The following is a 26,027-nucleotide window of genomic DNA, read 5'->3' as shown; positions in this document are numbered from 1 at the left end:
AAAATATACATCTTTGTTTTACTATGGTTGCAAATATCAAAAAATTTCTATATGTGACACGGCACCAGAGTTAAGTTAGGGTTTTTCAAAATGCTGACACGCTGAGCTCAAAAGGTTCGCCATCACTGCTCTAGGTTCTCTGTGTCCATGGAAGGGCGGACTCTTAGCCTAAATTCAGGCAAACATAATTTTTGAATATGAAGGCAGAGAAAAATAAATGCCACCGTAAGCCTTCTAGTACACGGATACACACAGCGTATTCTTTCTCCCGGCTCCATACACGAAGGCAAAGCTCATGACCACCAGAGCTGGGCTGGCCACAGCACCACGGAGATGAGATGAGGCCCCCTCACCAGTGCTGACCTCCCAGGGCGCGGGCTGAGGGTTCGCAAGCTGGAAACACATGCCATTAACTGACGTTAATCCACGCCCCCCCCAGGACGTGGTCACACAGAACCGAGGCATCAGAGGGCCCCGGGCACTTGGAGAATGAAGAAGCTGAGTGGAGAGGTGGCAGGGTCGGCACAGTTACTCAGGTGCACAGCCACCCCCAGCAAGCCTCTCTGACCTTCACAGCTTCCCCTCCGAGCACAGCTTCCCTACCAAGTCCACGCACTGTCTCCCCTCCCCGACCACCCACTCACTCTCCTACCAACTCCAATCTGGCCCCGCTCTCCCCCACCCATGAATAAATGCATGCATGTCAAGACCACAGCATCGCTGTGTGGTCCCACCCAAAGGTCACGTCTCTCCCTCCCTTTCACACGGCCTCAGCAGCATCCCACACCCACTCCCGCCTTCTTCACTCTTTCCTGGCTTCTGGTGTCTGAGTTTTCTCTACACTATCCCGCCCCCACCACCAGCCCCCGACCCCAATCTTCCTCCCAACCTCTTCTCTCACTTTCCTCTCTCCCTGGTGATTTCAAGGTGCTCAGATTTTAAAGTCTTTGTAGGCCAAAGGTTGGAATCTCTCCAATGAGCTCCTGACTTGTGGACCCACCGAGTTCTCAATATTGAACAGCTACCTGGGCATCCACCTGAATGCATGTGAAGCTGGAATCTATATCTTTCCCTCCAAAGCCCGCCCCTCTCAGAGGCCGCGCCTGCTATCCCTCATTGTCCACCAGCCACTCAGGCAAAAGCCTGGACATCATGCCAGCCACTCTCGTCCTCTTCTGCACAGTCCATTCACCCAGACCTGCCAGGACGTGTGCAAACAGGCCTGCTCCCTGCGCACCCCACGCCACCACCGGGCGCTCCTGTGCAGACTGCAGCAGCCTTCCACCTGCGCCTTCCTTCCGCCAGCTGCCTGCACCCCCCCCCAGCAGTCAGCGCAGCATGTAACCCACGGGACGGGGCGCCTTCCCTGCTCAAGGCCCTTGGGACAAGGCTCTGGGTCCGCTCCTGCCTGCTCTCCCTGACCTCCCTCTGCCCCTCTGCCCTCTGCACCAGCATGCCACGCCCTTTCCTGCCTCAGGCCTTTGAGCCTCCCCCAGAGGCATGACCAACCCCTCACTAGAAATCACTGGGCTCCCTTCGCCCCACTTCTCAGCACCTGCAACCCGCTGTGCACGTGGCAGGGTCCCCCTAAGCAGAAGCTTCCTGAGGGCTGGGCCCTGTCCATGTGGGTGGAGCCACCCACCAGCCCAGTGAATGGAGGCGAGGGGCGCAGGTGGGCTCAGCTCTCCTGACCATGCAGGAGTCAGAGCTGAGGGCAGCCCTGAGCTGTGAGCACGGCGTTCACAGCCACCCAGGCTGCTACCTGCAGGGAAGCGCCAGCCTCCAGCATCGGGCTGGCTCCACAGCTCTCTCCCACTTGGGCTCCATGGGTCGTCGCTGCGGAGTCGGGTGTTTACCTAAAATCAGCGAGAACACGCGGGCTTGGGGGCTGCCATCCAAGGGGGGGCCTCCTGGGTGGCTGCCTTCCCACCTGTCTGACTGAGGATTCCAAACGCTTGGCGCCCGCCCAGAGTGGGCAGGGTGAGAGCTTACGTTGCCTTAGCAACGCAGTGCTCCTGGGGCCTAGGCTGGAGGTTTCAGATAAATAACTATTCAGAGACGTGAAGAAAACCAGCAAAGCAGAGAGGGACAAAAATGGCAAAAAGGCAAGAAGTAATCCTACAAGCCCGCAACAGTCTAGAGACAGAACGCAGGAGCTGGGAGAGCGCTCCCCTCCCAGGCGTGGCCGCCCACTGGGACGGATCCCAAACAAAAGCCCCCATTGACACAGACATCTGCTACCACTAAACACTTAGGAATCAATAATTTCCTACAGGGTTTTTTCCCTTTGGCTTTAAAGGGTTACTGCCGGCCAGGCTACCAAACCCAACCTTCCCCAAGTCCCCAGCCACCAGGTGAAGTGACTATTAGAACTTCAAAGGAAGAATTTGGTCCCGGAAATGGCCTTATGCTAGTTTTTTCCTGAATAGAGACACCAGGAAAATGTCAGAAGGCAAGTCCAAATCCACACCCTGAAAGACTTGAAGCATAACAATCACATCCCGGGGGATCACATCCCTGGAAGGATGACTAACCTGGTCCGATTTAATTAAAAAGGAAACACAGCAGATTTGATGCAAGGCCTACACGTGTGTGGAAGGGAAGGAGGCCGGGGAGAGGGGAAGAGGAGGGGGAGGGGGGAGGCGGAGGGATCCTCGGGGCTTACCTCAGCACCTGCAGCTGCTCCGGGGAGTTCCGCGACTCGTCCTGGAGGCGCCGCCAGCGCAGGCTTGCCCGCAGCTCCTGCTGCTCCTGGGCCTCGTGGGGGGCCAGCTGCTTAAGCCACAGACACAAACACACGTGCACAAAACACCGCCACTGTTGTCCTTGTGCAAGCTCAGAGCCGCCTGGGCAGCAGCGGCTTTATTTCAGGGAGCGTGGCAAAGGAGGCCTCCTGCTGCCCCTGAGCCCCATCGAACAGGTCAGGAGCCCAGGGCCTCTCAGGTGCTGGAGGAAGAACTAGCTGTTCCCCGTCTCGCTGCCTGTTCGGGAGGCACCCCTGGTCCAGGAACCCACCCCGCCCTGGAGAGAGCAGGCTTCCCTCGGGGCCATTTCCACTGGGATGCCATCCAGCCCTTTCCTGCTTTGTGTCTCTGCACGGGGTGGGGAAGGTCCTCAGCCCCCAGTTTTGTTAAGGGCTGTTTACTGTGGAGCCTGCTAATGCAACCCAGATGGTTCTGTTTGCTTATAACCAGGAACAGTGCAGGCCTGGACGCACTGAGTGGGGGGAGGCCTGCACCTGCCCTGCTGGTCCCGTCAGCCTCTCACTCCTGTACCTCCTTAAGGGAGGCAGCAAAACCTCCACTGGGGAGGGACTCGGTCAGTACCTAGACGCATTTCCGGAAATAAAAGGTCTCTAATGGTTCATTCAACAGACATTTGCAGAGTCTCTGCTAGGCCCCGGGGATATCACGGACACAGCCCCTACCCCATGGAGTCTGGCCGGTGCAGGGGGTAAAGGGGGGGGGGTGGAATAAGAACACCCCCTGAAGGAAGAAGTCAAATGCCTCCTGGCCAACCAGGGGGGTTGGAGGCTTTCCTCTGAGGGTGGTAGGGCCTGAGCTGGTCTCCAGGGAAAGCAGGAGTCAGGAAGAGAGAAGGCTGGCCCGGAAAGAGCCTGATGTGTTTAGGGAACGGCAGGGACGTGGTCAGGCGAGGAGCAGGCTGCATCGGAGAGGGCAGGTGCCAAGCAGTCAGCAGAGGCCAGATGATCTACAGCAAGCATGTCAAACTCGCAGTCCACGGGCTGCATGCGGCCCACACAAATATTTTTGCGGCCCAGCCAATATAACGGTATGTAAGAAACGTTTTATTTATTTATTTATTTTATTTTATTTTTTGAGGCAGCTCTGCCTCTGTATCTATTATTGTTCAAAAGTTTGTAATGGTCTTTATTATCCATGAATGAGTGAGATCATGTGGTATTTTTCCTTCATTGACTGGCTTATTTCACTTAGCATAATGCTCTCCAGCTCCATCCATGCCGTTGCAAATTGTAAGAGTTCCTTCTTTTTTACAGCAGCATAGTATTCCATCGTGTAGATGTACCACAGTTTTCTAATCCATTCATCTACTGATGGGCACTTAGGCTGTTTCCAGATCTTAGCTATGGTGAATTGTGCTGCTATGAACATATGGGTGCATATATCCTTTCTGATTGGTGTTTCTGGTTTCTTGGGATATATTCCTAGAAGTGGGATCACAGGGTCAAATGGGAGTTCCATTTCCAGTTTTTTGAGGAAACTCCATACTGTCTTCCATAGTGGCTGCACCAGTCTGCATTCCCACCAGCAGTGCACAAGTGTTCCTTTTTCTCCACATCCTCTCCAGCACTTGTCGTTTGTTGATTTGTTGATGATAGCCATTCTGACAGGTGTGAGATGGTACCTCATTGTTGTTTTGATTTGCATCTCTCGGATGATTAGTGACTTTGAGCATGTTTTCATATGTCTCTTGGCTTTCTGAATGTCCTCTTTTGAAAGGTGTCTATTTAGGTCCTTTGCCCATTTTTTGATTGGATTGTTTATCTTCTTTTTGTTAAGTTGTATGAGTTCCCTATAAATTTTGGAGATTAGGCCCTTATCAGATATGACGTTGGCAAATATGTTTTCCCACGCAGTGGGTTTTCTTGTTGTTTTGTTGATGGTTTCTTTTGCTGTGCAGAAGCTTTTTATTTTGATGTAGTCCCATTTGTTCATTTTCTCTTTAGTTTCAACTGCCCTAGGAGCTGTATCAGTGAAGAAATTGCTTTGGCATATGTCTGAGATTTTGTTGCCTTTGGATTCTTCTAGAATTTTTATGGTTTCCTGTCGTACATTTAAGTCCTTTATCCATTTTGAGTTTATTCTTGTGTATGGTGTAAGTTGGTGGTCTAGTTTCATTTTCTTGCATATATCTGTCCAATTTTCCCAACACCATTTATTGAAGAGACTATCTTGGCTCCATTGTATGTTCTTGCCTCCTTTGTCAAATATTAATTGAGCATATTGGTTCGGGCTAATTTCTGGACTCTCTATTCTATTCCACTGATCTATATGTCTGTTCTTGTGCCAGTACCAGGCAGTTTTGAGAACAGTGGCTTTGTAATACAGCTTGATATCTGGCATTGAGATCCCACCTACTTTGTTCTTTCTCAGGATCGCTGCAGCTATTCGGGGTCTTTTTTTATTCCAGATGAATTTTTGGAGAGTTCGTTCTAGATCTTTGAAGTAGGCCATTGGTATTTTAATGGGAAGTGCGTTGAATTTATAGATTGCTTTGGGTAGTATGGACATTTTAATGATGTTGATTCTACCAATCCAAGAACATGGTATGTTCTTCCATCTCTTTATGTCTTCCTCTATCTCTTTTTTCAACGTCCTGTAGTTTTCTGAGTAGAGGTCTTTTACCTCTTTAGTTAAGTTTATTCCTAGGTAGCTTAATTTTTTTGGTGCGATGGTAAATGGGATTGTTTTTATAATCTCTCTTTCTGAAAGTTCACTATTGGTGTATAGAAATGCCTCAGATTTCTTGGGGTTAATTTTGTATCCTGCTACATTGCCAAATTCATGTATTAAGTCTAGTAGTTTTTTGATGGAGTCTCTAGGGTTTTGTATGTATAATATCATGTCGTCTGCAAATAAGGACAGTTTTACTTCCTCTTTTCCAATTTGGATGCCTTTTATTTCTTCTTCTTGTCTAATTGCAATGGCTAATACTTCCAGGACTATGTTGAAGAGGAGTGGCGAGAGTGGGCATCCCTGTCTTGTTCCTGTTCTTAGGGGAAATGGTGTTAGTTTTTGTCCATTGAGTATGATGTTGGCTGTGGGTTTGTCATATATGGCTTTTATTATGTTGAGGTATGATCCTTCTATTCCCACCTTGCTGAGAGTTTTTATCAAAAATGGGTGTTGGATTTTGTCGAATGCTTTTTCTGCATCAATTGATATGACCATGTGGTTTTTTTCTTTCAATTTGTTTATGTGATGTATTACGTTTATTGATTTACGGATGTTGTACCATCCTTGCATTCCTGGGATAAATCCTACTTGGTCATGGTGTATGATCCTTCTGATGTACTGTTGGATCCGATTTGCTAAGATTTTGTTGAGGATTTTGGCATCTATGTTCATGAGGGATATTGGCCTGTAATTCTCTTTCATTGTGTTGTCTTTACCTGGTTTTGGTATTAGGGTGATGCTGGCTTCATAGAATGAGCTTGGAAGTGTTCCTTCCTCCTGAATTTTTTGTAGTAGTCTGAGGAGGATAGGTTTTAGTTCTTCCTTGAAAGTTTGGTAAAACTCCCCTGAGAAGCCATCTGGTCCTGGGCTTTTGTTTGCTGGGAGCTTTTTGATGACTGCTTCAATTTCTTCCATAGTTATTGGCCTATTGAGATTTTTAGATTCTTCCTGATTGAGTTTTGGAATGTTGTATTTTCCTAGGAATTTGTCCATTTCCTCCAGGTTGTCTAGTTTGTTGGAGTAGAGCTGTCCATAGTATTGTTTAACAATCATTTGTATTTCTGTGGGGTCTGTTGTTATTTCGCCTCTATCGTTTCTGATTTGGTTTATTTGGGTCCTCTCTCTTTGCTTCTTGGTGAGCCTGGCTAGAGGTTTGTCGATCTTGTTTATCCTTTCAAAGAACCAGCTCTTGGTTTCATTGATTTTCTGTATTGTTTTTTTGGTCTCTATGTCATTTATTTCTGCTCTAATCTTTATTATCTCCTTCCTTCTGCTCACTCTGGGGTTTTCTTGTTGCTCTCTTTCTAATTCTTTGAGTTGAAGAGTTAGATGATTTACTACCATTTTTTCTTGTTTTTTGAGATAGGCCTGTAGAGCTATAAACTTCCCTCTCAGGACTGCTTTCATTGTGTCCCATAGGTTTTGGATTGTTGTGTTTTCATTGTCATTAGTTTCCAGGATGTTTTTAATTTCTTCTTTGATGTCATTGGTAACCCAATCAATATTTAATAACATGCTATTCAGCTTCCAAGTGTTTGAGTATTTTGGGTTGTTTTTATTGTAGTTTATTTCTAACATTATGCCATCGTGGTCTGAGAAGAAGCTTTTTATGATTTCAATCTTCTTGAATTTGTGGAGACTTTGCTTGTGACCCAATATGTGGTCTATTTTTGAATATGTCCCATGAGCACCTGAGAGGAATGTATATTCCATGGCTTTGGGGTGAAGTGTTCTGAAGATGTCAATTAAGTCCATCTGATCTAGTGAGTCATTTAGGATTGCTGTTTCTTTGCTGATTGTTTGTCTAGCGGGCTTATCCAGTGGTGTCAGTGGTGTATTAAAGTCCCCTACTATGATTGTATTGTTGTCGATCTCTCCTTTGATATCTTCCAGGAGTTTTTTTATGTATTTGGGTGCTCCTGCATTGGGTGCATATATGTTTACCAGGGTTATATCTTCTTGTTGTATTGATCCCTTTAGTATTATGAAGTGGCCTTCCTTATCTCTGGTTATGGCCTTCACTTTGAGATGTATTTTGTCCGATATAAGTATTGCTACCCCAGCTTTCTTTTCCTTTCCATTTGCCTAACTTGTTACAATATCCTGTTATACATAATCATTAATAACGAACTACAACGTTCGCTAATGACTGATCACTATAATCGTGTTGCATTCATTTCCCTTACACGCCTTATGCACAGGCGCACCACTTCTCTCCACTAATACTAGCAGTGAATATTCTAGCAGCCAATTGCCATGTCATTCGTCTTGGACTGACTTATTTGGTGTGTGCAACAGGAAATATTTTGCTTTTGGAGAACAAGAAAAATAGGTTTGTTTGCATTATGCTTATTAATTTGTGCAGTTATTCAGTGTCTGGTAAGTTAATGTTCAAGAAAAAATATTAATTTTTATTAAAATGTTCTATTATTTTATGTTAACGATGACTCATTTATTTCAGCACCTGCAATCAGCTGTCAGCAGCATGTCTCTATCAAAATAAACCTACGTTTCTATGAAAATGGAAGCTTTTGGTTTTTTACGGCCCACATTAACTTAAACCGTTATTTGGCCTATTATTTTATGTTAACGATGACTCATTTATTTCAGCACCTGCAATCAGCTGTAGTCAGCATGTCTCTATCAAAATAAACCTACGTTTCTATGAAAATGGAAGCTTTTGGTTTTTTACGGCCCACATTAACTTAAACCTTGGTTATTTGGCCCATGTTAGCCTTTGAGTTTGACATGCTTGACCTACAGACTTTGTATGTCCTGTTGTTATGAACTGAGTTATGTTCCCTCCCCCCAAATTCATAAGTGGAACTCTAACCCCACATGTGACTGTATTGGAAATGGGGCTGTTAAAGAGGTAGATAAGGATGAGAAGGCCATGGAGGCGGGGCCCTAGTTCCATGGGACTGGCGTCCTTCTGAGAAGGGAAAAGACACCAGCACGGCTCTCTCCACAGCAGCACCGACGGCACCGTGAGAAGGTAGCCGTCACCAGCCAGGCAGAGAGGTCAGGCCTGTCAGCACCCTGATCTTGGACTTCCAGCCTCTAAAACTAAGAAAACGGGTCTGTTCCAGCCTCCAGTCTGTGATGTGCTGTCCTGGCTGCAGGCTGCTTAAGACCCCTGTGAGAGTTAGACTTTATCCAGGCTGATGACCGGTGTGCGGTCCAATCTGGCATCCGACTCAACCCACTTGTCCCCACAGATGCCACTCGGAGCGGAAGGCGGACTTCTGTCTCCTTGCCCAGGGATTGCGCACCCCCCACTCTGCCACGCTTGCCTGTGCGACCTCACTCGCTCCTCACCGGGGGACCCTACTGCTGCCTGGGAGTCCGGGAGGTGGCCCACCCTGCCCTGCCCTGAGCACCCTCTCCCGCCGGGAAGGCCTGCTATGGGCACTTGTCAGGGACCAGCACCAGCTGTCTCACTCAGCCTTCAACAGAAGGGGTCAGAGTGATGGACGTGCTCGGGAAATATTTCCAAACTCGGTGCTAGAATGGCCACTCTGCCTCGGGGGTCGTGCTTTCCCAGATGGAGTTATTGCATCACCTGAAGGGGATGAGCTGGGCTGCCCTCACGCCAGGCCAGGGGCAGCGGAGGGACAGAGCAGCCTCAGCTCCTCCTTTCCTGTTGAGCTGACGACAGCAGTCACCCCCTGAGACAGGACTGCGGGATCTGCTCACCTGGCCTGCCCACCTTTGGGCTGCACAGTGTGTGGTGATTACCTCTCTTTTGTAAATATTTTCTTCTTCCTTCCCGTGTGCTTTTATTATCACCTCAACTAGACTCTGCCCTCTTCCAGAGCAGGGCTGTGTCCTACTCTCCATTCTCCCTGCAGATCAGCACCGGGCGCACAGGGAAGGGGTGCGGCTGAGAGTTGCAGCCAGGCCAGGCTTGTGCTGTGTTGGCGGAGAGGCATTCAGGGCAGTAAGGAGTTCCCACAGGGGAAGGGCGGTGGAGGAGTGCTCGCTGGGGATGCCGGAGACAGAAGGACAGAGAAATCCTCATCTGATGCCTGAAATATACCCGCAATTACCAAGAGTAGCACAACTCTGACTGCCTCAGCATGGAAGCACCCCAGGGAAGGAATGGTGGTAGAGGCACACTTATATGAAACCTATTTAACCTTGGCCGAATGCCCACTATGTGTCAGGCACTGTGCTGGGCTCATTTACACATTATGCTATTCAACCTGCAGGGTAAGCACTCTCATACCCACTCTACAGATGGGGAAACTAAGGCTCAGGGAGGCTGGCGAGCAGCAGAGCTGGGATTCCAAGCCTGGTCAGACTCGGAATGCAGCCACTTTCCCCTCATCTGCCACGCTGGCCCCTCTTCCTGGGACTCTGGCAGGGGACTCAGACGTGCACACTGCCAGCGCCACAGGGGTGGAAGGTCGAGCAAGACACAGCCCTGCTCTGAACGAGGTCGCAGTCTGCTGTGAGGAAGGGAGGAAGAAGAAGAAAGTGGGGAAAGAGAGGTGAGTTAGTATAGGGTGCCCCAAAATTCACGCAAGAAGTAATTTTGATAGAAAACACAGGTTTATAATTAAAAATTGTAAATTTTTTATTGATTCATAAAGTATACAGTATAGGGTTATGTATGGAATAGCACATCGGGTCAATGGCCTCCACGGCTTTGCTGGCACATACGCAAAGCCGTGGTCTTCATTGGTCTTCATTGTCCCTGCTCCTGGGCCATAATTGGTACTTGGTAATGCTTATCAAATTGAAGGGATTGAAATCAAAGGGCAACAGATATTAGAATCTGATTCAATAAACCAAGTAAAATTAGTTAGGCTTCTTTTGTTGTTGTTGTTAATGCTCACGCAAAATTCAAATCTTGCGTGAATTTTGGGACACCCCATACGAGCATTCGCCGTTCCTAGAAGAGAGAGCCATCAGGCCGGGCCACCCAGAGAACGTGACCCTGAGCCCGTCCCTGAGAAACAAATGGATTTCAACACGCAGAAGGAATCTGAACGAAAGCATACAGGTGTGCACAATCGTGGGAACTTAGAAAATGTACGGGGTGGAAATGGAAGGGGAAGAAAAGGGACCAAATATTGGACACTAGAAAGGAAGCAGGAAGTAGGTTCGCTGCCATGTCCTCCTTGGAACTGGCGGCCAGTTCTTCAAAGCAGAGGTGGTACTGGGAATGTGCTGCCCAGGTCTGGCCTCTGGGTGTGTCAGTTTACATATTTTTTAAGTTAATAAATTTCACAGAAAAACCCAAATTTGTAACTTTCTCTAAAAAGACCAGGCGCCTAGGCTCTCTTGAGCCCTCCCTGCAACATGACAGTGGTTAGGGCTGAGGACAGCTGCCCGTTCGCCACAGTTCCCATCACCCCCTAATCTTTAACGCCAACTGCTTCGTTCCTTCCTGGCCAGCAGGCAGCTGAGATTCTGACGTCTGATTTAACTTTCAATCTCACTATTGAACCAAACACAGTCACTGTCGCCACAACCGCAGCACAGAGGAGCTTGAGTAGCCGGCGCACGGCCTTTCCTGCAGGTCTTGGCTCACCTGTCCCTGCTCTCCTAGCTGCCTTTCCTTCGCAGTGCTCCCTCCCTGACGTGGTGAGGAGGATGCTGTCTCTCTCTCCTCTGGCTATGTCCCCGCAGGCGCAGGGACTTCCCCTCCATCATACAGCCCCCTCCCAGCCGCCAACGGCGCAGTGAGCACTCAGTACATGTCTGTTGAATGAAGGAGTGACTGTGAATAGAACTTGACTCCAGGGAGTGAAATGTTTGGGGTCACTTTAAACCTACCTGCTGTGCTTTGGCCCAGAATACATCTTCCAAGTGAGTGGCAAACCCTTCACTCAGCCACTCCTCCGTCCAGTCGCGGGCCCCGATGGCCAGGCCAAACCAGGCGTGAGCAATTTCATGGCAGAGCCGGGTCCCACAGAGGTGGCTCCCTCCGGCCAGGGTGCTCTGAGAGAGGAAGACGATGTGTGGGCTGTGGGTGATGGGGGAGAAAACAGAGTCTTGTTAGAGCCTGTCCTGGCGGCTGCCGGGCGGGCCCTCCGCCCGAGCCTGCTGTTATCATGTGCATGCTCGGTCATGACCGAAGGGCCGAGCTCTGATGCTCTTAGACACACACAAAGTGGCCGTTTACACTCCTGGCGGCGGTTCAGGGGCCGTGGGTGCCAAGCGGTTGTCTCCGCCCTGGAACCTATCACCCTGCACCCAGGTTCACACTGAAGACACTACGAGGCGATGGGAGCGTTTACTGGGGAACCTGGACGAGAAAGGAGGGCAGGTGTGAGAACGCGCAGCCCGTGCTGTCAAGAGATGATCAAAGAAGGCCCTGCAGCCAAACCCCAAGGCTTCCAAGCAGACTGGGGAGTCGTGCAGGGCAGGGAAGCTGGGAAGCAGGGAACCCAAAGTTTCCCTTTCAGATGGGCTGTTACCGCGTTAACAAACTAGCAGGTGCCATGATGGGCGACTTTGCCAAGACACGCAGATAAAAGTGGAGTCTCTGTAAGGCAAAGACTGTAAGTGGTATCATCTCCTATCTTAGATGTTTACTTATTCACATGGCATAAAAAATCATGCAGAGAGAGAGAGAGAGAGAGGAAGGAGTTAACCCACTGGCATAAAAAATCATGCAGAGAGAGAGAGAGAGAGAGAGAGAGAGGAAGGAGTTAACCCAACCAGGTGTGCAAACGGCCCCAGGGCTGGCACCAGCCGGGGAGATTTATCTAATCTCATTTTCCATACTTTGTTTTGAAACTCAAAACACCACGATTAGAACTGCACACAAGAAATGCGAGGGAGGGAGGCTGGAGAGAGGAGGCCAGCAGAGCAGCCCTGTGCTCCCACCTGCGGCATCCCTCATTAGCCACAGCTTGTTTACGGTCTTATTAATGAAGAGTTTGCTCTTTAACAACCCTCTCCTCCATCAGCTGAACAAAAACAGTTGTGAAACCTCCCAAATCAAGAAACTGTCCACACCGGTTTCTTCCTTCAAAAGCCATGGGTGGGTGAGCCATCATGTGGGCTCCGCACAAGCCAGGACTGCTCAGCTCTGTCCTCCGCCCCCACGGCCACCAGGAGAGAACACCCCACCTGCATTTCTCTTGCACAACATCACCCATTCGGCCCAGAGAGCACAACTGAAATCACGGAGTCGGGTGCCAAAACAGACAGCTTTTATGTGAAATAATAACAGGGCAGACACGCAGATGAAAAAGCGTCTGCCAGGCTCTTGCCAGAATCCACCAGAAACTCCAGATAATAAAAGTGCAGGGGGGGGGGGCATCTCGGACATGGGGGCACCCATAGTAGTTCAGAGCACTGATTCCGAAAAAAATAGGGAAAAAGGAAGGGAGGAAGGAGGAAGGGAGGGGAGAGGAAAGAAGGAAGGGGGGGAGGAAGCAAGGAAGGGAAGGAGAGAACTGAGGACAGGAGCTGACAGCGCCGGCTGCACCCTGGCCCGTCAGTCGGTGAGCCCGGCTCCGGCATGGGCAGCGCTGCAGAGAAAAGCCACAGCCATGCACCAAGTAAATAACATTCCAGACATAATGCTGGCAGCACTTCACCCTCTGGGCTAAAACAAAACACAAGAAAGACCAGGCCTCACACAGGCTCACAGACAAGCCTGCATCCGAAGGGCCTGCCGTAGACCCCGATGCTGCGGGTTACAGAGACGCTGGGCTGACCTGCGGGCTCCGCGCAGGAAGGTTACCCAAGCCGAGGACTGTTCTGAAGAAAAGCCTGTCCTGTCCTCGTGACCCGCTCACTGCTTTGTCCCAGTGGGGAAGCCTCTCCAAGGCCCATTTATGCAAATATCAGGGTGGCCCAGCCTGAAGGCCTGCAGCTGTGTGGGCTTCTCCCTGCAGCAGTCTCCCCCACACCTCCTTCCCACGGCCCGCAGCCTGGAGACACAGCCCCGGCTGGGGTGGCGGGTTGGCTCAGGACAGGCGCTGGCATTGCTGGGACCCCAGCTAACTTCCCCCGTGCCGTCCGTCCTTCGTCCTTTCTTCCCGGCGGGTCAGTGCACTGCCCACTGTCCTCTGAGAAGGACCACAGCCTCTGGACAGGAAGGAAGGCGCTCCACTGGACGTGAATGACCCTCCCACCGTCAGTGGGAAAGCGCGAGAAAAGCCACTTCCCAGTTGAGAGCCAGACCCCAAAGCCTCCTGCAGTAGAGTCTGCCCTCAGGTTGGGCTTTCCCTGTGGACTGTTCTGGGGTTTTAGTTTCTTATGAAGGAAATGGCTTCTTGCTTAAAACTAAATTAAAACACAGAACGAGGTTTTGATAACCTTTCTCAAGGGTTGTTAACAAAATCCTATATAACAAAAGGCTAATATGCAAATCGACCAAACAGCGGAACAACCAGTTGCTATGATGCGCACTGACCACCAGGGAGCAGACGCTCAATGCAGGAGCTGCCCCCTGGTGGTCAGTGCTCTCCCACAGGGGGGGCGCCACTCAGCCAGAAGCCGGGCTCACGGCTGGTGAGCACAGTGGCGGTGGCGGGAGCCTCTCCTGCCTCTGGGGCAGGCAGACATTCCCCGAGGGGTTCCGTACTGTGAGAGGGCGCAGGCCGGGCTGAGGAATCCCCTCCCCCCCTCCCCCAGTGTATGAATGTCGTACACCAGGACTCTAGTTCTGACATAAAAGGACCAATAGAATATTCTTTGAAGGAGAATTTCCTCCTCTCCTTTTAACCCTAAATATCAGAACTTCTCACGGTAAGTAGAATTTTTAAATTGCTTTTTTCAACAGCGAGTAAAGAAAAGTATAAAGCTCCTAAGTTCACCTCACAGAGTGATATTAAATGTTCCTTTACCCAGAGGGAACCTACTTCATGCCTACCTTCCGAGCAGAAGGAATGGCTTAGAATTTTCTACGCCTACCTCAGCCTTGATTTATAAGTCTCACCCCTGGCTCCTCACGCACCCGAGTTCTCAGCATCTATTCATGGCCCTAATCAGCCACAGCTCATCCGTCTTCAGGCTGACAGGGCCCGGTTGAAAACCGGTTGCCTTTTTTCTTTTTTTTCCCCCCTGAAAGGGCCTGTGTCAACTGCCTCTAAAAATGCCAAATTGTCGATTCATCATCATTACAGAGGATGAAGGTAATCACTAGAATGACCCTTTTTTTCTCTATCACAGAATTTATCATTTTTCCCCAATAAGAGATGGCCAGGAAAATATTTTCAACTCGCAGAAAGCGCCAGCCCTCTCGCGTGTGTCCTCCATCACGTTCTCTGTGGCTGCACGTGGTGGGGGAGGGCCCAGCGGGCAGAGCGGCTGCAGGCGGCACGTGTTCTCATCCCCCCCGGAGACCACCAGCGGCGCTGCCTCCCCACAAGCTCCTTCTAAACGATGCCCCTCCGAGATGACAAATATCATTTTCGGTTTCTTAAGATTGTTCCTGAAAGCTGCCCACCCCCCCAGATGAGAAGACTGTGTGGGTTCATTTAAAAGATGCTTCATTTAAAAGATGCTTCGACCAGAAAGGGGTGGCGTGCCTTCATCCCCGGGGCTGCTGCAGCCCTGTGGGAGGGTTCGGTCTGGAGGAGATGGAGGATTTCACCAGACCCTACGCAGGGGCTGGCTGGGAGTGAGGTCTGCTGTGTCCAGGGAGACGTGACCAGCGTGGGCCATCTTGCTTCTCAGCACTCACAGGCTGTGGTGGGACCCAGAGGACAGGAAATGGCTTTTGGTTTAGGACAGTGGTCGGCAAACTCATCAGTCAACAGAGCCAAATATCAACAGTACAACGATTGAAATTTCTTTTGAGAGCCAAATTTTTTAAACTTAAACTATATAGGTAGGTACATTGTTATTAACTTAATTAGGGTACTCCTAAGGCTTAGGAAGAGCCACACTCAAGGGGGCAAAGAGCCGCATGTGGCTCGCGAGCCGCAGTTTGCTGACCACGGGTTTAGGACAAGAAGAGCCCTGGGCCACCCCTCCCATCATACTGGAGCCGGTACCCCTCCCCTCAGGGGAGCAGAGTCACTTTATACAGTCCCTGCGACATGCGGACAGGACACAGACTCATCATCAAGCTTGAACTTCTTGTGGGTTCAGAGATTTTCTCACTTTCAATGGCACATGAAGCCCATGTCCCATTAGAAAAAGGAAGGAAAACCAAAAAACGTGGAGACGGAGGCTCCTTTCCCTCCAGAGTCAACCTGGATAGTTCTAAGGGTCTCATGGCCCCCTGAGAGCTGCAGGCACGACTCCATTCCGTGCTCATTTAGTCTGGACGCCTGAAGAGCAGACTCCCAGCGCCCGGGGCAACCTGAAAGGGGGGCAAATGCCCTTCCCCTCCCTTGGGTTCAGAACAGGTTTCCTCTTTTCTTCTCGGGGTGTGGCATGAAACCTGCCAGCACCTAACGCAATGCCGGTCCGCCCCTGCATCTCCGCCCCCTCCCCTGGAGAGTCTAATGGTGGGCATGCACCCCTTGTCCGGAGGCAGAGGCCTGGCGTGGGGGACCTGGCAGGGCCCCTGCGCCCTCTGCTGACTGCTCTGTAGGACTGGTCATCTTCCTGTGCCCATCTGGCATCTGTGGTGGCCACAGAGTTGGTCTTTAAACTGCAGCCGTAGGAGATGGAATGTTCCTTTGTGGAAACCAGTTCTGAAAACGTAAGGAAAACTTACTACATCTGATCAACATGGGGATTTAGGTTTGAGAGAACATGATAACAGTAGTTAGTGTAAGTTTTTCTTTGAAAATCCTGAATAGCAAATAGGCAGCGCATTATCTACTCATCTGTCTGAGTGAACTTTGGGTTAGAACGCCAGTGTGACTGCAGCGAGAGTGGCTGCAGAAGCCCCGGCTCCACTCACAGGCTCCAACCCATCCCGTCCTCCCCCTAAAGACTCACACTGTCCGAGAGACTGCACTAGGCACTGAATTTTACACCATCTCATTTAGCCCACCCATGGCCTCAGGAGACAGATTTTATCATCGCCACTTCACCGATGGTGAGAACTGAGGCACAGGGAGGTTAGTAACCAGCTCAAGGTGAGAACTGAGGCACAGGGAGGTTAGTAACCAGCTCAAGGTCACACAGCTGCCGACTAAGGGAGCCAGTACTTTAACTCACACAACTTTGACCCTGAAGCTTTACTCAGACCCACTCTGCAGGGCTCACTGGGTTTAGACCTGTGGCTGCGGGGCTCCACCCCTCTATGGCAGCTGCTGCCCATAGTGGGGGGGCATTGTTCCCTAGGAGCTCCGTCTTCAGAGTCTCCCCACCCCCCAAGGAAAGCCACCAGCCATGGCCTGGGACCTCTGCTCCTTAAAGCCACACCACAGCCGGAGCTGGCTGGAGGTTACCAGGCCTTTGATCAGCAAAGCTTTGGCCTCTTCCTGGTGAGAAGGCAGGTGGGGTGAGGGTCTGGAAAACCGAGACCACCTTTGACAGAGCAGTGGGCACTTGATTTCTGCAACACCAGGCCACTCGTCCACAGCCCACAGCCCTCAGCCCTGCGTGCGCGTGGAGGCGGCGCTAGCACCGAATTATCAGGTGTTGGCTGCACCTCGCTGGCTACCCTGCCTGAGGAAGGTGGTGGGTTGGTTATGCTCATCTAAAAGCTGAATAAAGCTGCAAGTGGATGTCTCAGGTTTTACAGCTAAAGCATCAGAGGGGAAAAAAACAGTATCTGATTGGATTTTCAACTTGATAGGGACTCCTTTCCCTCTAAGGCAGTGGTTCTCAACCTTGGCTGCACATTAGAATCACCAGGGAATCTTTTTAAAATCCTGATTTCTGGGCCTCATCCTCTGGAAATTCTGTTTTTTTGTTACTGAAATTCTGTTTCTTTGTTACTAATGTTGTGGCCCCACCCCATAACAAAGAAACAGAATTTCCGGAGGATGAGGCCCAGAAATCAGGATTTTAAAAAGATTCCCCGGTGATTCTAATGTGCAGCCAAGGTTGAGAACCACTGCTAAGGGGCCTATTCAGCCCATGGAGTCTGGATTCTCACAGTATAGAACCAGGAAACAATGCTTTGTTTTGTTTTGAAGTTACTGAGCACTCTGGGGGTTTGGACAGCAGGGACACACCGTACCCACACTCTGTGAGCACTATTGGTTGTAGCTGCGCATGTCCCCCGAGCCACCACTGCCTCTCCCATGATGAGAGCTGTGCGCTTCCTGCAGGATCTGGAGGACTCCTGGCGAGTGGTTGCCCTTTAAAACCTGCTGGCGGCCCCCCGAAGCACCTGGATGACAAAATGTGATGCTCTCCATTCCCTCAGCCCCACTGCCGTCCTCCCAGCCAGGGCGATGATGTCTACTCCCATAACAAGAGCTAATAAAATCAGCCTCCTCTGTGATACAGGGAAAATCTTTATTTAATAAAATAATGCGTTTTGCTCCACTCCCAGAACAGCAATCAAGTGGCACGACGGAGAACCACAACAGCTCACCCCGCTGGTTGCTGCTGTGTGTCCAGGTCTGCCGGGTGTGGCCCTGTGGGAGCTAGGAACGTTGCTTCATGAAGGGGCACACGGGGCAGTTTGCACTGCCCTCCGTAAGACGGGGTGGTTAGGAGGCTCCTTTGAAACACAGTGTATGCACTCTCCGGATCCACCAATTGTTTTCCCATGTTCCCCGTCTAGAGAAAATAAAATTTCCCCAAAAGCACTCAGACAGTTAACTGGGGAGGGGGCATCGGTTGCTTCCACAGCTGAGAGCACCCACCCACGTGGAGTGTGGCGCTCTGGGAATCTTTACACAACAACTAAATCTGAATTTCAATCAGACAACAAATACTTTTTCAGTGTCTGCTCCTGTGAAACACAGAGTTAATGAAGCTGCTGTAATGATCATAACCTGCATGCCTTTTTCCATACGAACAACTATAAAGCCACTTTTGCCTGTTGCTGTATTTGCTAAACCTGGAAATTCTACCTGGGGGAGCGGGGGTGGGGCTTGTTAAACAGATTGCTGGGCCGCCACCTCCAGACACTCTGACTGGTAGGCCTGAGTGGCACCTGAGAATCCGCCTTTCGATGCAGGTCCCAGGTGAGGCTGATGTTGCTGGTCCAGAGAGCCAGGGATCTACACTGTGGTGGCTGCACAGCATTAACTTAAAAAACAAAAATCCATTGCCAAAGTTTATAAGTGGGAAGATTTTACCTAGAAATCCAGATTTTCAAATTATATTGAAAATCTGAAAATCTGGCCATCCTAGGCCCACAATCCCATGTAGCAACTTAGCTGAGTGGCTGCTGGCCCTTTTAGATGGGCTCAGCTCTCTACCACTCTTCCTGTCTCCTCGCCACTGGCTGAGTCCACGTGTCATTTATAACCACGTGCGCGCTCACTCCCCCTTTCCTCCAGCAGGATTCAGAGAAAAGCGAAATGCCGTCTCCATCACCAGTAGGCAGAGAAAACCAAGCTTTTCTCAGAGGATGCTCTGCCCAATCGGCTCATTTATTTTTGCAACCTGACCCCTCATAAGCATTTGGATTTGATTTGCTTAGTTTTCCGTATGAAAAATTCTACTATCAGCCTTGTTTGTGGCTGTAAAATGGTTTGGCAAACCATTTTTAACTGGAGAGGGCAAAGGCATACGTTTCGGCCTAGTTCAAGTCAGTCACTAGAAATCCCATATTATCAGGAGTAGAATTAATTAGGTTTATTGTATTTTTGAAATCCAAACACAGTTTCAATTATTACTTGCTACTAATGGCTTATAATGAAGGCAGAGCTTGTTAGCTCAGCAAACAACCCGCAAGTCTGTTTCAAGTGTAAACAGAAGGCAAATGCATGAATTAAACGAATGAATTCACCGATTGTGCTCCCCGGGCTGTAAAGAAGCATTCAGCGGCCACAATGTGTATCACCCACCACCTTTGTTCACAGGGCGCGCCTGCTCCAGCTTTCTTTATGGGGCAGAGACCTTCCGAGGGGTCTCCGACAACGTAAATTCTCTGAATTTTTGAAAGTGCTCATCTGCATCAGTAAGTGCCCTTAAGGATAAGGGATCACCTGGCTCCGGGGGGTTCCTGAAACGCTGTGCTGTTAACAGTAGCCGTTTCATCTCGAACTGTGACTCATGAACAGGCCGACCAGCAAGCTGGCGGAGATGAAGGGACAAGACTGCCCATATTCCCAGGGTGGTCCTACAGAGTATGGGACAGATGGTCATTCTCAGAGGTATTCAACTTAACAGCATTCCCCTTTAAAAGGTAATAAACCGCACCAGGAACAAAAATAAACAAACAAAAGGTTTTGCTCTCCAAAGTCTCCTGGTTTTAACAACCTTTTGTTTAAAATTACCAGCCCTGCATTTCTTCTCTCCAAATGGAATGCATCAGGTTTATTGGCTAGCTGCAGTTAAATCCCACTTCTCTGCACGGTTCCCTTGACTTGCCATTCTTGGATGTGTTCGCCAGGGTGCGAGGGTGGGGGAGGATCACAGGAGTTCCTCTCCTTCTGGAAAATTCCTAGCTCCATGTCCCCATTCCTCGGTGGCTGCCATCTTGTGATTGGAAAGGCACCTGGGTCCCTCTGGAATGTATTCGGCTGCAAGTAACAGAAGAGACAGCTAACGCTGGCACACACGAGGAGGCTTGTTTTTTTTCTTTCTTCTCACAAGGCCCCTGGAGCAGTGGTTCTCAACCTGTGGGTCGCGACCCCTTTGGCGGTCGAACGACCCTTTCACAGGGGTCGCCTAAGACCATCCTGCATATCAGATATTTACATGACGATTCATAACAGTAGCAACATTACAGTTATGAAGTAGCAACGAAAATAATTTTATGGTTGGGTCACAACATGAGGAACTGTATTTAAAGGGCCAGAAGGTTGAGAACCACTACCCTGGAGGAAGGGGTTGGTTCAGTGACTGAGCAATGCAGTCAGCGCTCTAGGGCTTTCTACCTTCCCACTCTGCATTTCCTAGCACGTCCACTCTTGTCCTCATGCTTGCCACCTGATGGTCACACGTTGGCCACCACAGTTCCAGGCATCACCTTCATGTTCAACATAGCAAATAAGAGGGGGAGGGGTGCTGTGCCAGCAACTACTATCCCTTTTATCAGGAAAGCAAAACTTTTCATGGAAAGCCTATATTTTTTCCCGCACCCCCTCCCCCCGCAACTCCCTTAGCATGGCTCCTTCTGATTCTCCGGGGAAGAGAGAGGAAGGGTTTGCCTAAGGGTGTCGGGCTCATAGCCCACCGTTAGCTACAGCAATCCAGCAGAACCCTCTTCCTCGGAAATATTAGTCATTCCTTGTCATCATTTAGAATGCAAATGGTTTCCGAAGGGAAACGTTAGCAATGCATCCGTGATATTGTTCTAAACAGGAGGCATCTGAGCACAGGGCCTGAGGGTGGGCAAGTACGGGGAAGTCAAACACACAGTCTTTCTATTTCCTAACCTCCATGGCTGCTGGCTGGCTTCTGGACTTCCCTTTTACCTTCTTACAGTGCACGGAAGACCAAACCCTAGAGAAGCTACAGGCAGGACGGGGTTGAGTGGCTTTAGGGGCTCGGGCTTTGGACCCCTGGCTCCCTCACTTAGCAGCTGCATCACTGCAGCAGTTTCCTTTGCAGCTGCAACAAATTACCACACACTTGGTAGCTTAAAACAACACAAATTTATCATTTTTCAGTTCTGCAGGTCAGACGCCTGACACGGGTCGCACTGGGTGAAAATCTATGCTGTTAGCAGCCAGGCCCCCGGGTGTCAGGTGGGAGGCGCTGGAAGGGGCACGGGCCTTCCTGAGGGTTGGTCATGCTCTGTTCCCTGGTCACTGATGTGCATTTTGTGGACATCAGACGACACACATGCACTTCCCTGCACGTGCTCTGCTTCATAGAAAAGCTGAAAACAAACCCACAAACAAGTATTTTGGGAGGTCTCCATTTCTGCCTGGAGAAATCAAGGCAAAGATTAAGCCAGAGCCCCATCCATAGGGACAGAAACGAGGCCAGAGACTGGGCAGCCTGCCCCACAGCCCTTCAAGTTGAATGTAGTTGAGGCCAGTTCCCAACACTAATTATACATGTATTTTTTAAAGCTCTTGAGGAAAATGTTGTTTTCATTTGCTTTTGCCATAGCGTTGCATTTCTTTTGCAAGTGAAAGGTACCTTGTATCCTTCAGACACACCTGTAAAAACAGAACTGATACTGTCATATATACATGTCTGCTTCATTTTCTTTCAGACACAGTGGAAAACATGCCATAATAATAAACCCCTTTTCCATCCTGGGCAGCTGGAAAATTACATTATGATTGAAATGACATCATTCAGCCACGACGCCGAGCCAGCAGCTGTTCTGAGAAATCTGGGTGAGGCAGTGACAGCATGGATGTGAACGCCACTCGGCAATGAATCCCACCCTTTTTATTAGCAAACAGCTTTTTTATTGCCATGACATTTAGAAAATGAAACGAAGGCAGCTACATCGTCTGAGGCCACTGATCACCCAACATCCCTTATCTCTGAAACTAACCACAATGGCCAAAACAGGACAAGGATGAGAGCAGGGGGAGCGGAGGAGGCCGGGTGACAGCGCCAGGGCTGCGGTGGCTCCGGGGAGTGGCTCAGCCCTCTCTCCACTCTGTCCATCAATTGTTTCTGAAGTGGCCGCAAGCAGCAGCAGCTATAACACTGGCATAAGCAGTAGTAGTAATAGCAACAGCAGTAATTATAGTACTATGATATATCCTTTGATGTAGACAGTTGATGTTCTGTAACAAAATACGCTAGGCAAAGCCCAGCATGCTTACTAGGCAAATATAACATCAGGACAGGCCCCGACTCTCCTCCAACTTTTCAACTTTCAGGACGAACCACATGAAATTGCTGATATCTGACCATTTTCTACCTCCCAAACTGGGCAATTTCATGTGGCTCATCCTACTAGACCCGTGGTCGGCAAACCGCGGCTCGCGAGCCACATGCGGCTCTTTGGCCCCTTCAGTGTGGCTCTTCCACAAAATACCACGTGCAGGCGTGCACGTACAGTGTGATTGAAACTTCATGGCCCATGCGCAGAAGTCGGTATTTTGTGGAAGAGCCGTTATTTTGTGGAAGAGCCACACTCAAGGGGCCAAAGAGCTGTGGTTTGCTGAGCTGCAGTTTGCCGACCACTGGACTAGACTGTCCCTCCCTCACCCAAGGCCCTTCTTTGCAAAAATGTCAGGAGCTGCCACAGATCTAGGGGAATGCCCATACTTCTCCAGCCACAGAGCATGAGGAAAGCTGCTGCATCCCTCGGCGGAGGAGTGCAGGCGACAGGCCCTCGGCAGAGGACACGGTGCTGTCCGCAGAGAGGGCTGGACCCCAGGCCAGAGCCCCCGGAGCTTTGCCTGCTCAATGCGAAGCCATGTGTCTGAGATTAGAAGCAGATCCTCAGTCAACAGCAGAGCAGGAGTGGCCTGAGCAGGAGACTGAGCAGCAATCACTCCCCAGCCCCGAGGGCGGCTGAGCGGATCTGTCGCTGATGTGCCACCCGAGCCGTGTCTGCATGCCAGAGGGAACGAGCTGGGTTCCCTGCGGAGGCCGCCATGCCCACCAGCCTGCCGCAGCTGCCTGCGCCGCCTTCCCCAATGGAGCCACCCGCAGGGCTCAGGCATCGCGTGGACCCAGGCTCCACTGGGAGACAGCAAGCTGTTCGGTGCTGCTCCCCACGAGGGAACACGGGTACCATATTCTTCCAGCCAGCTGCCGGGAAGGCCTCTGGGGAAAAGAACAGGCCTGGGGGTGAGGAGGGAAGATGCAAGTGTGGGGCACCGTCGAGGAGAAGAAAATCAGTCCCCAATGCGGGAAGAAGAGCAAGTCTAGGCAGGACCTGCTCATCCCCAGGCCGCCAGACGCTGGCTCGCAGCAGTTCTGTGAGCTGGGGGGATAAGACTGGTTCTGGGATCCCTGGGCACTCAGGCCAAAGGCACCTCAGAGACCCACCGTCCTCATTCTCCTGTGGGAACACAACGACCCAGAAACCCAGGCCCAGGGCCGCACGCTGGGAGCGGCCTGTGTGCCACAACCGTTCTGGTCAGGTCCCGGTCTGAAGGACACATTGTTCGAAACTGGCTTATAAACGACAGGCTCCCCCGTCCCAGCAGCGCAGCCCGAACCTGGGCACTAAAGCTAGCGCGGCGATGCAGGGCAGACGGCGTGCGCCGCCCGCTACCACATTCACAGAATGCTTCTGAGGCCAATGTCACAGGCAAAACAGCAGCTGACTCCGAAGATGTTTCCTCTGGTCAGAGGGCCTTTGCTTCTGCTGACGAAGGGCTACCCTTCAGGAAAGATTCAACCACATCGGTTTGTTGTTTGCTGGTTTCACGTGGGAGGAAAGTAACAACAAACAAGAAAAAGAAAACAATTCATACTATTTTCTAAGTGTGACAAGTGTCATATGTTGCACAGTTGTGGAACTACAGTGGTTTACCTAATTGTTTCCGATTTTCTCTCATTCTTTCATTTTTTTTTTCTCTCTCATTCTTTTTCTTTTTGTTTTAAGGCTCTGAAAATTCACCTTTGGATTGAACGTATCTGTGGAAGGCAAGCCCGGCACAAAGAAACACTGGGTGACAGGGCAGCGGCAGCGTAGGTAACCTTAGCTGCGGCGTTCGCTCTTCAAACACTGTAATGTATGAACTGAGATATTAATAGCCGTTACCTCAGTTCTTCTGAGAACAGCCCTGAGTCACAGTCCTGTGTTTCCACACTCGCCCCTCACTCGAGACTGACTGCTCACGTTACTAGGTGATGGAAGCCTAAGGCAGGCGAGACCAGGCCCAGGGTGTTTTTACTGCATAATGTCATGGGCAACATTGCTTATTTTGGCGACCAAGTTCAGTTCTCCTGAATTTACCACCTTGTACATATTTTAAGACTAATCACCTAAACACGTACTAGGAGGGTTGGCAAAATTATTTTTAACTGAGAAGGGAAAATATTAGAATACCAGAATAAGATTAACATCTCTGTTACTTATCAGTGACTAGATTCCGCTGAACTCGCTGACATTTGAAAGCACTGAATGGGCAAACTACTTGCGTTAACGGACGTATTCCTAATGCCTCGTGTTCGTGTACTGCAAATGCACAGCATGAGATTTTTAAACTTCGTGTGTGTGGTGTGCAGTGCACCACAGACGTGCAGCTTCCCGGGGGTCTGGCAGGTCTGTGCCCCTCTCCTCCCTCTGCTTGTCCACTGTCTTCCTGAGAAGCGTAAGTTCTTAGTGACTTGAAACCAACTGTCTGACATTTCTGTGTATGATGACTCTACAGCTGAGCTAAATAACAATGGAGGCCCGGTGCCCACCCAGCCCCTGGCACACGGTGAGCATGCCACGAATGTCAGCCCCTCCCCCTCGCACCCTCTTAGAAGCAAAGTGCCTTCACGTCCATGTTTGGAATTGTGTCTTCAGATCCCTCATGGGAGAGTGTAAAGTGAGCATTCCGCTCTTACTGTCGGGCCAGGCGGGATGATAGCGAATTTCCTGCTCCGGACCAGACCCTGGCACCTCCGAGCTCTCTGGGCCACAGCTCAGCGGCAGGGCCCCTGAGATCAGTTGCTGCTTTAGGTGGCCCGCCACGCGGAGGGGTGTTTTTAAATCTGTGCAATAAAATTTGGTGTGGTTGGAGAGGCGGGGGCGGACGGGAACCCACCCACAGGCAAATGACGTCAACAAGCTGGAGGGAACACTGGGCTTCTCTGTTCCCCAGAAGCCTCTGTGTGTGGAGCAACCTGAGAAGGAAGCTGACTTTCCAATGAGAAACAGCCGCTTTGGCAGCTGTCTGAGACAGCCTGGGGCTGGTACTTCCCTTCTCAGGAAAAGTGGGGAAAATAATTTCCATAAGTTGGAAAGGAAGAAGCATGGGATGGGGTTCAAAGAGCCCTCGAGCTGCAAAGCACTTGAGGGTTACTGGGTGCAGTCTCCACTTTCAAGTAGCAAATCAGGAAACTGAGGCTTGGAGCAGGCTGGGGACTGAGCCTCCGCCCTGATGCAGGACAGCCACCCTCCATGCCTTATGCAGTCACAGGCCGACTGCCTGCACCTTCGCTGTGGCTCCGGAGAAAGTACCGAATGTGTGGGCTGAGAGCCAGGGCCCCGCATCCCGCACCCGGAACTCTGGGAGCCACGCTGCTGGGACTGAGGCCACGCACTGGCTCGCTCAGCTCTTCAGCTTTCTCCTCTGCAGAAAGGACCCTAGGTGAGAGCTACGGGCGGCCCAGGAGCCACGGAGCAGGGCTGTCCACACATTCCACACACATGCAGGCTCAACTCATCCCTGTGTCTCCAGGAAACCAATTCTGCCTGATGGGAAAATTCTGCGATGTCACTCACGAAACCTTTTGTGCTTTCCTTAGTAAATTCTCTCTCCCATTGGTGACCTCCCCCAAATTCCTTCAATTAACAGAGAGATAGATACCCTTATCTATATATATAAAAGCCTAAGTGACCATCACAACCAAACAGATGACCGAACAGGCTGCGTGGGGTGACAAGGCTGGCAGGGGCGTTAGTGAGGGACGACCAAATGACTGAGCAGCAGGCTGCAAAGATGGCAGCGCCCACAGCCAATATGGAGGGAGTATGCTAATTGACTGCCATGCCCTCAAAGATGGCAG

General features: G+C 50.4%; 1 protein-coding gene across 1 annotated transcript in view; it reads right to left on the bottom strand.

Moving 5' to 3' along the window:
- The window catches only part of LOC102260525 (chromosome unknown open reading frame, human C9orf3), a 333,222-nt gene that overhangs the window by 134,758 nt on the left and 172,437 nt on the right, over positions 1–26,027 (bottom strand). Inside the window, exons 6-7 of the mRNA XM_014545703.1 lie at positions 11,223–11,412; positions 2,666–2,772 (exon numbers count right to left, since the gene is read on the bottom strand). Of these exons, the coding sequence (XP_014401189.1) occupies positions 2,666–2,772; positions 11,223–11,412 (297 nt within the window). The remainder of the gene's footprint in view (positions 1–2,665; positions 2,773–11,222; positions 11,413–26,027) is intronic.

The sequence above is a fragment of the Myotis brandtii genome, unplaced genomic scaffold (assembly GCF_000412655.1).
Source record: "Myotis brandtii unplaced genomic scaffold, ASM41265v1 scaffold419, whole genome shotgun sequence".
Classification (NCBI taxonomy): domain Eukaryota; kingdom Metazoa; phylum Chordata; class Mammalia; order Chiroptera; family Vespertilionidae; genus Myotis; species Myotis brandtii.
Note: the sequence above shows the minus strand (reverse complement) of the source record. Positions and strands in the feature narration are given on the sequence as shown.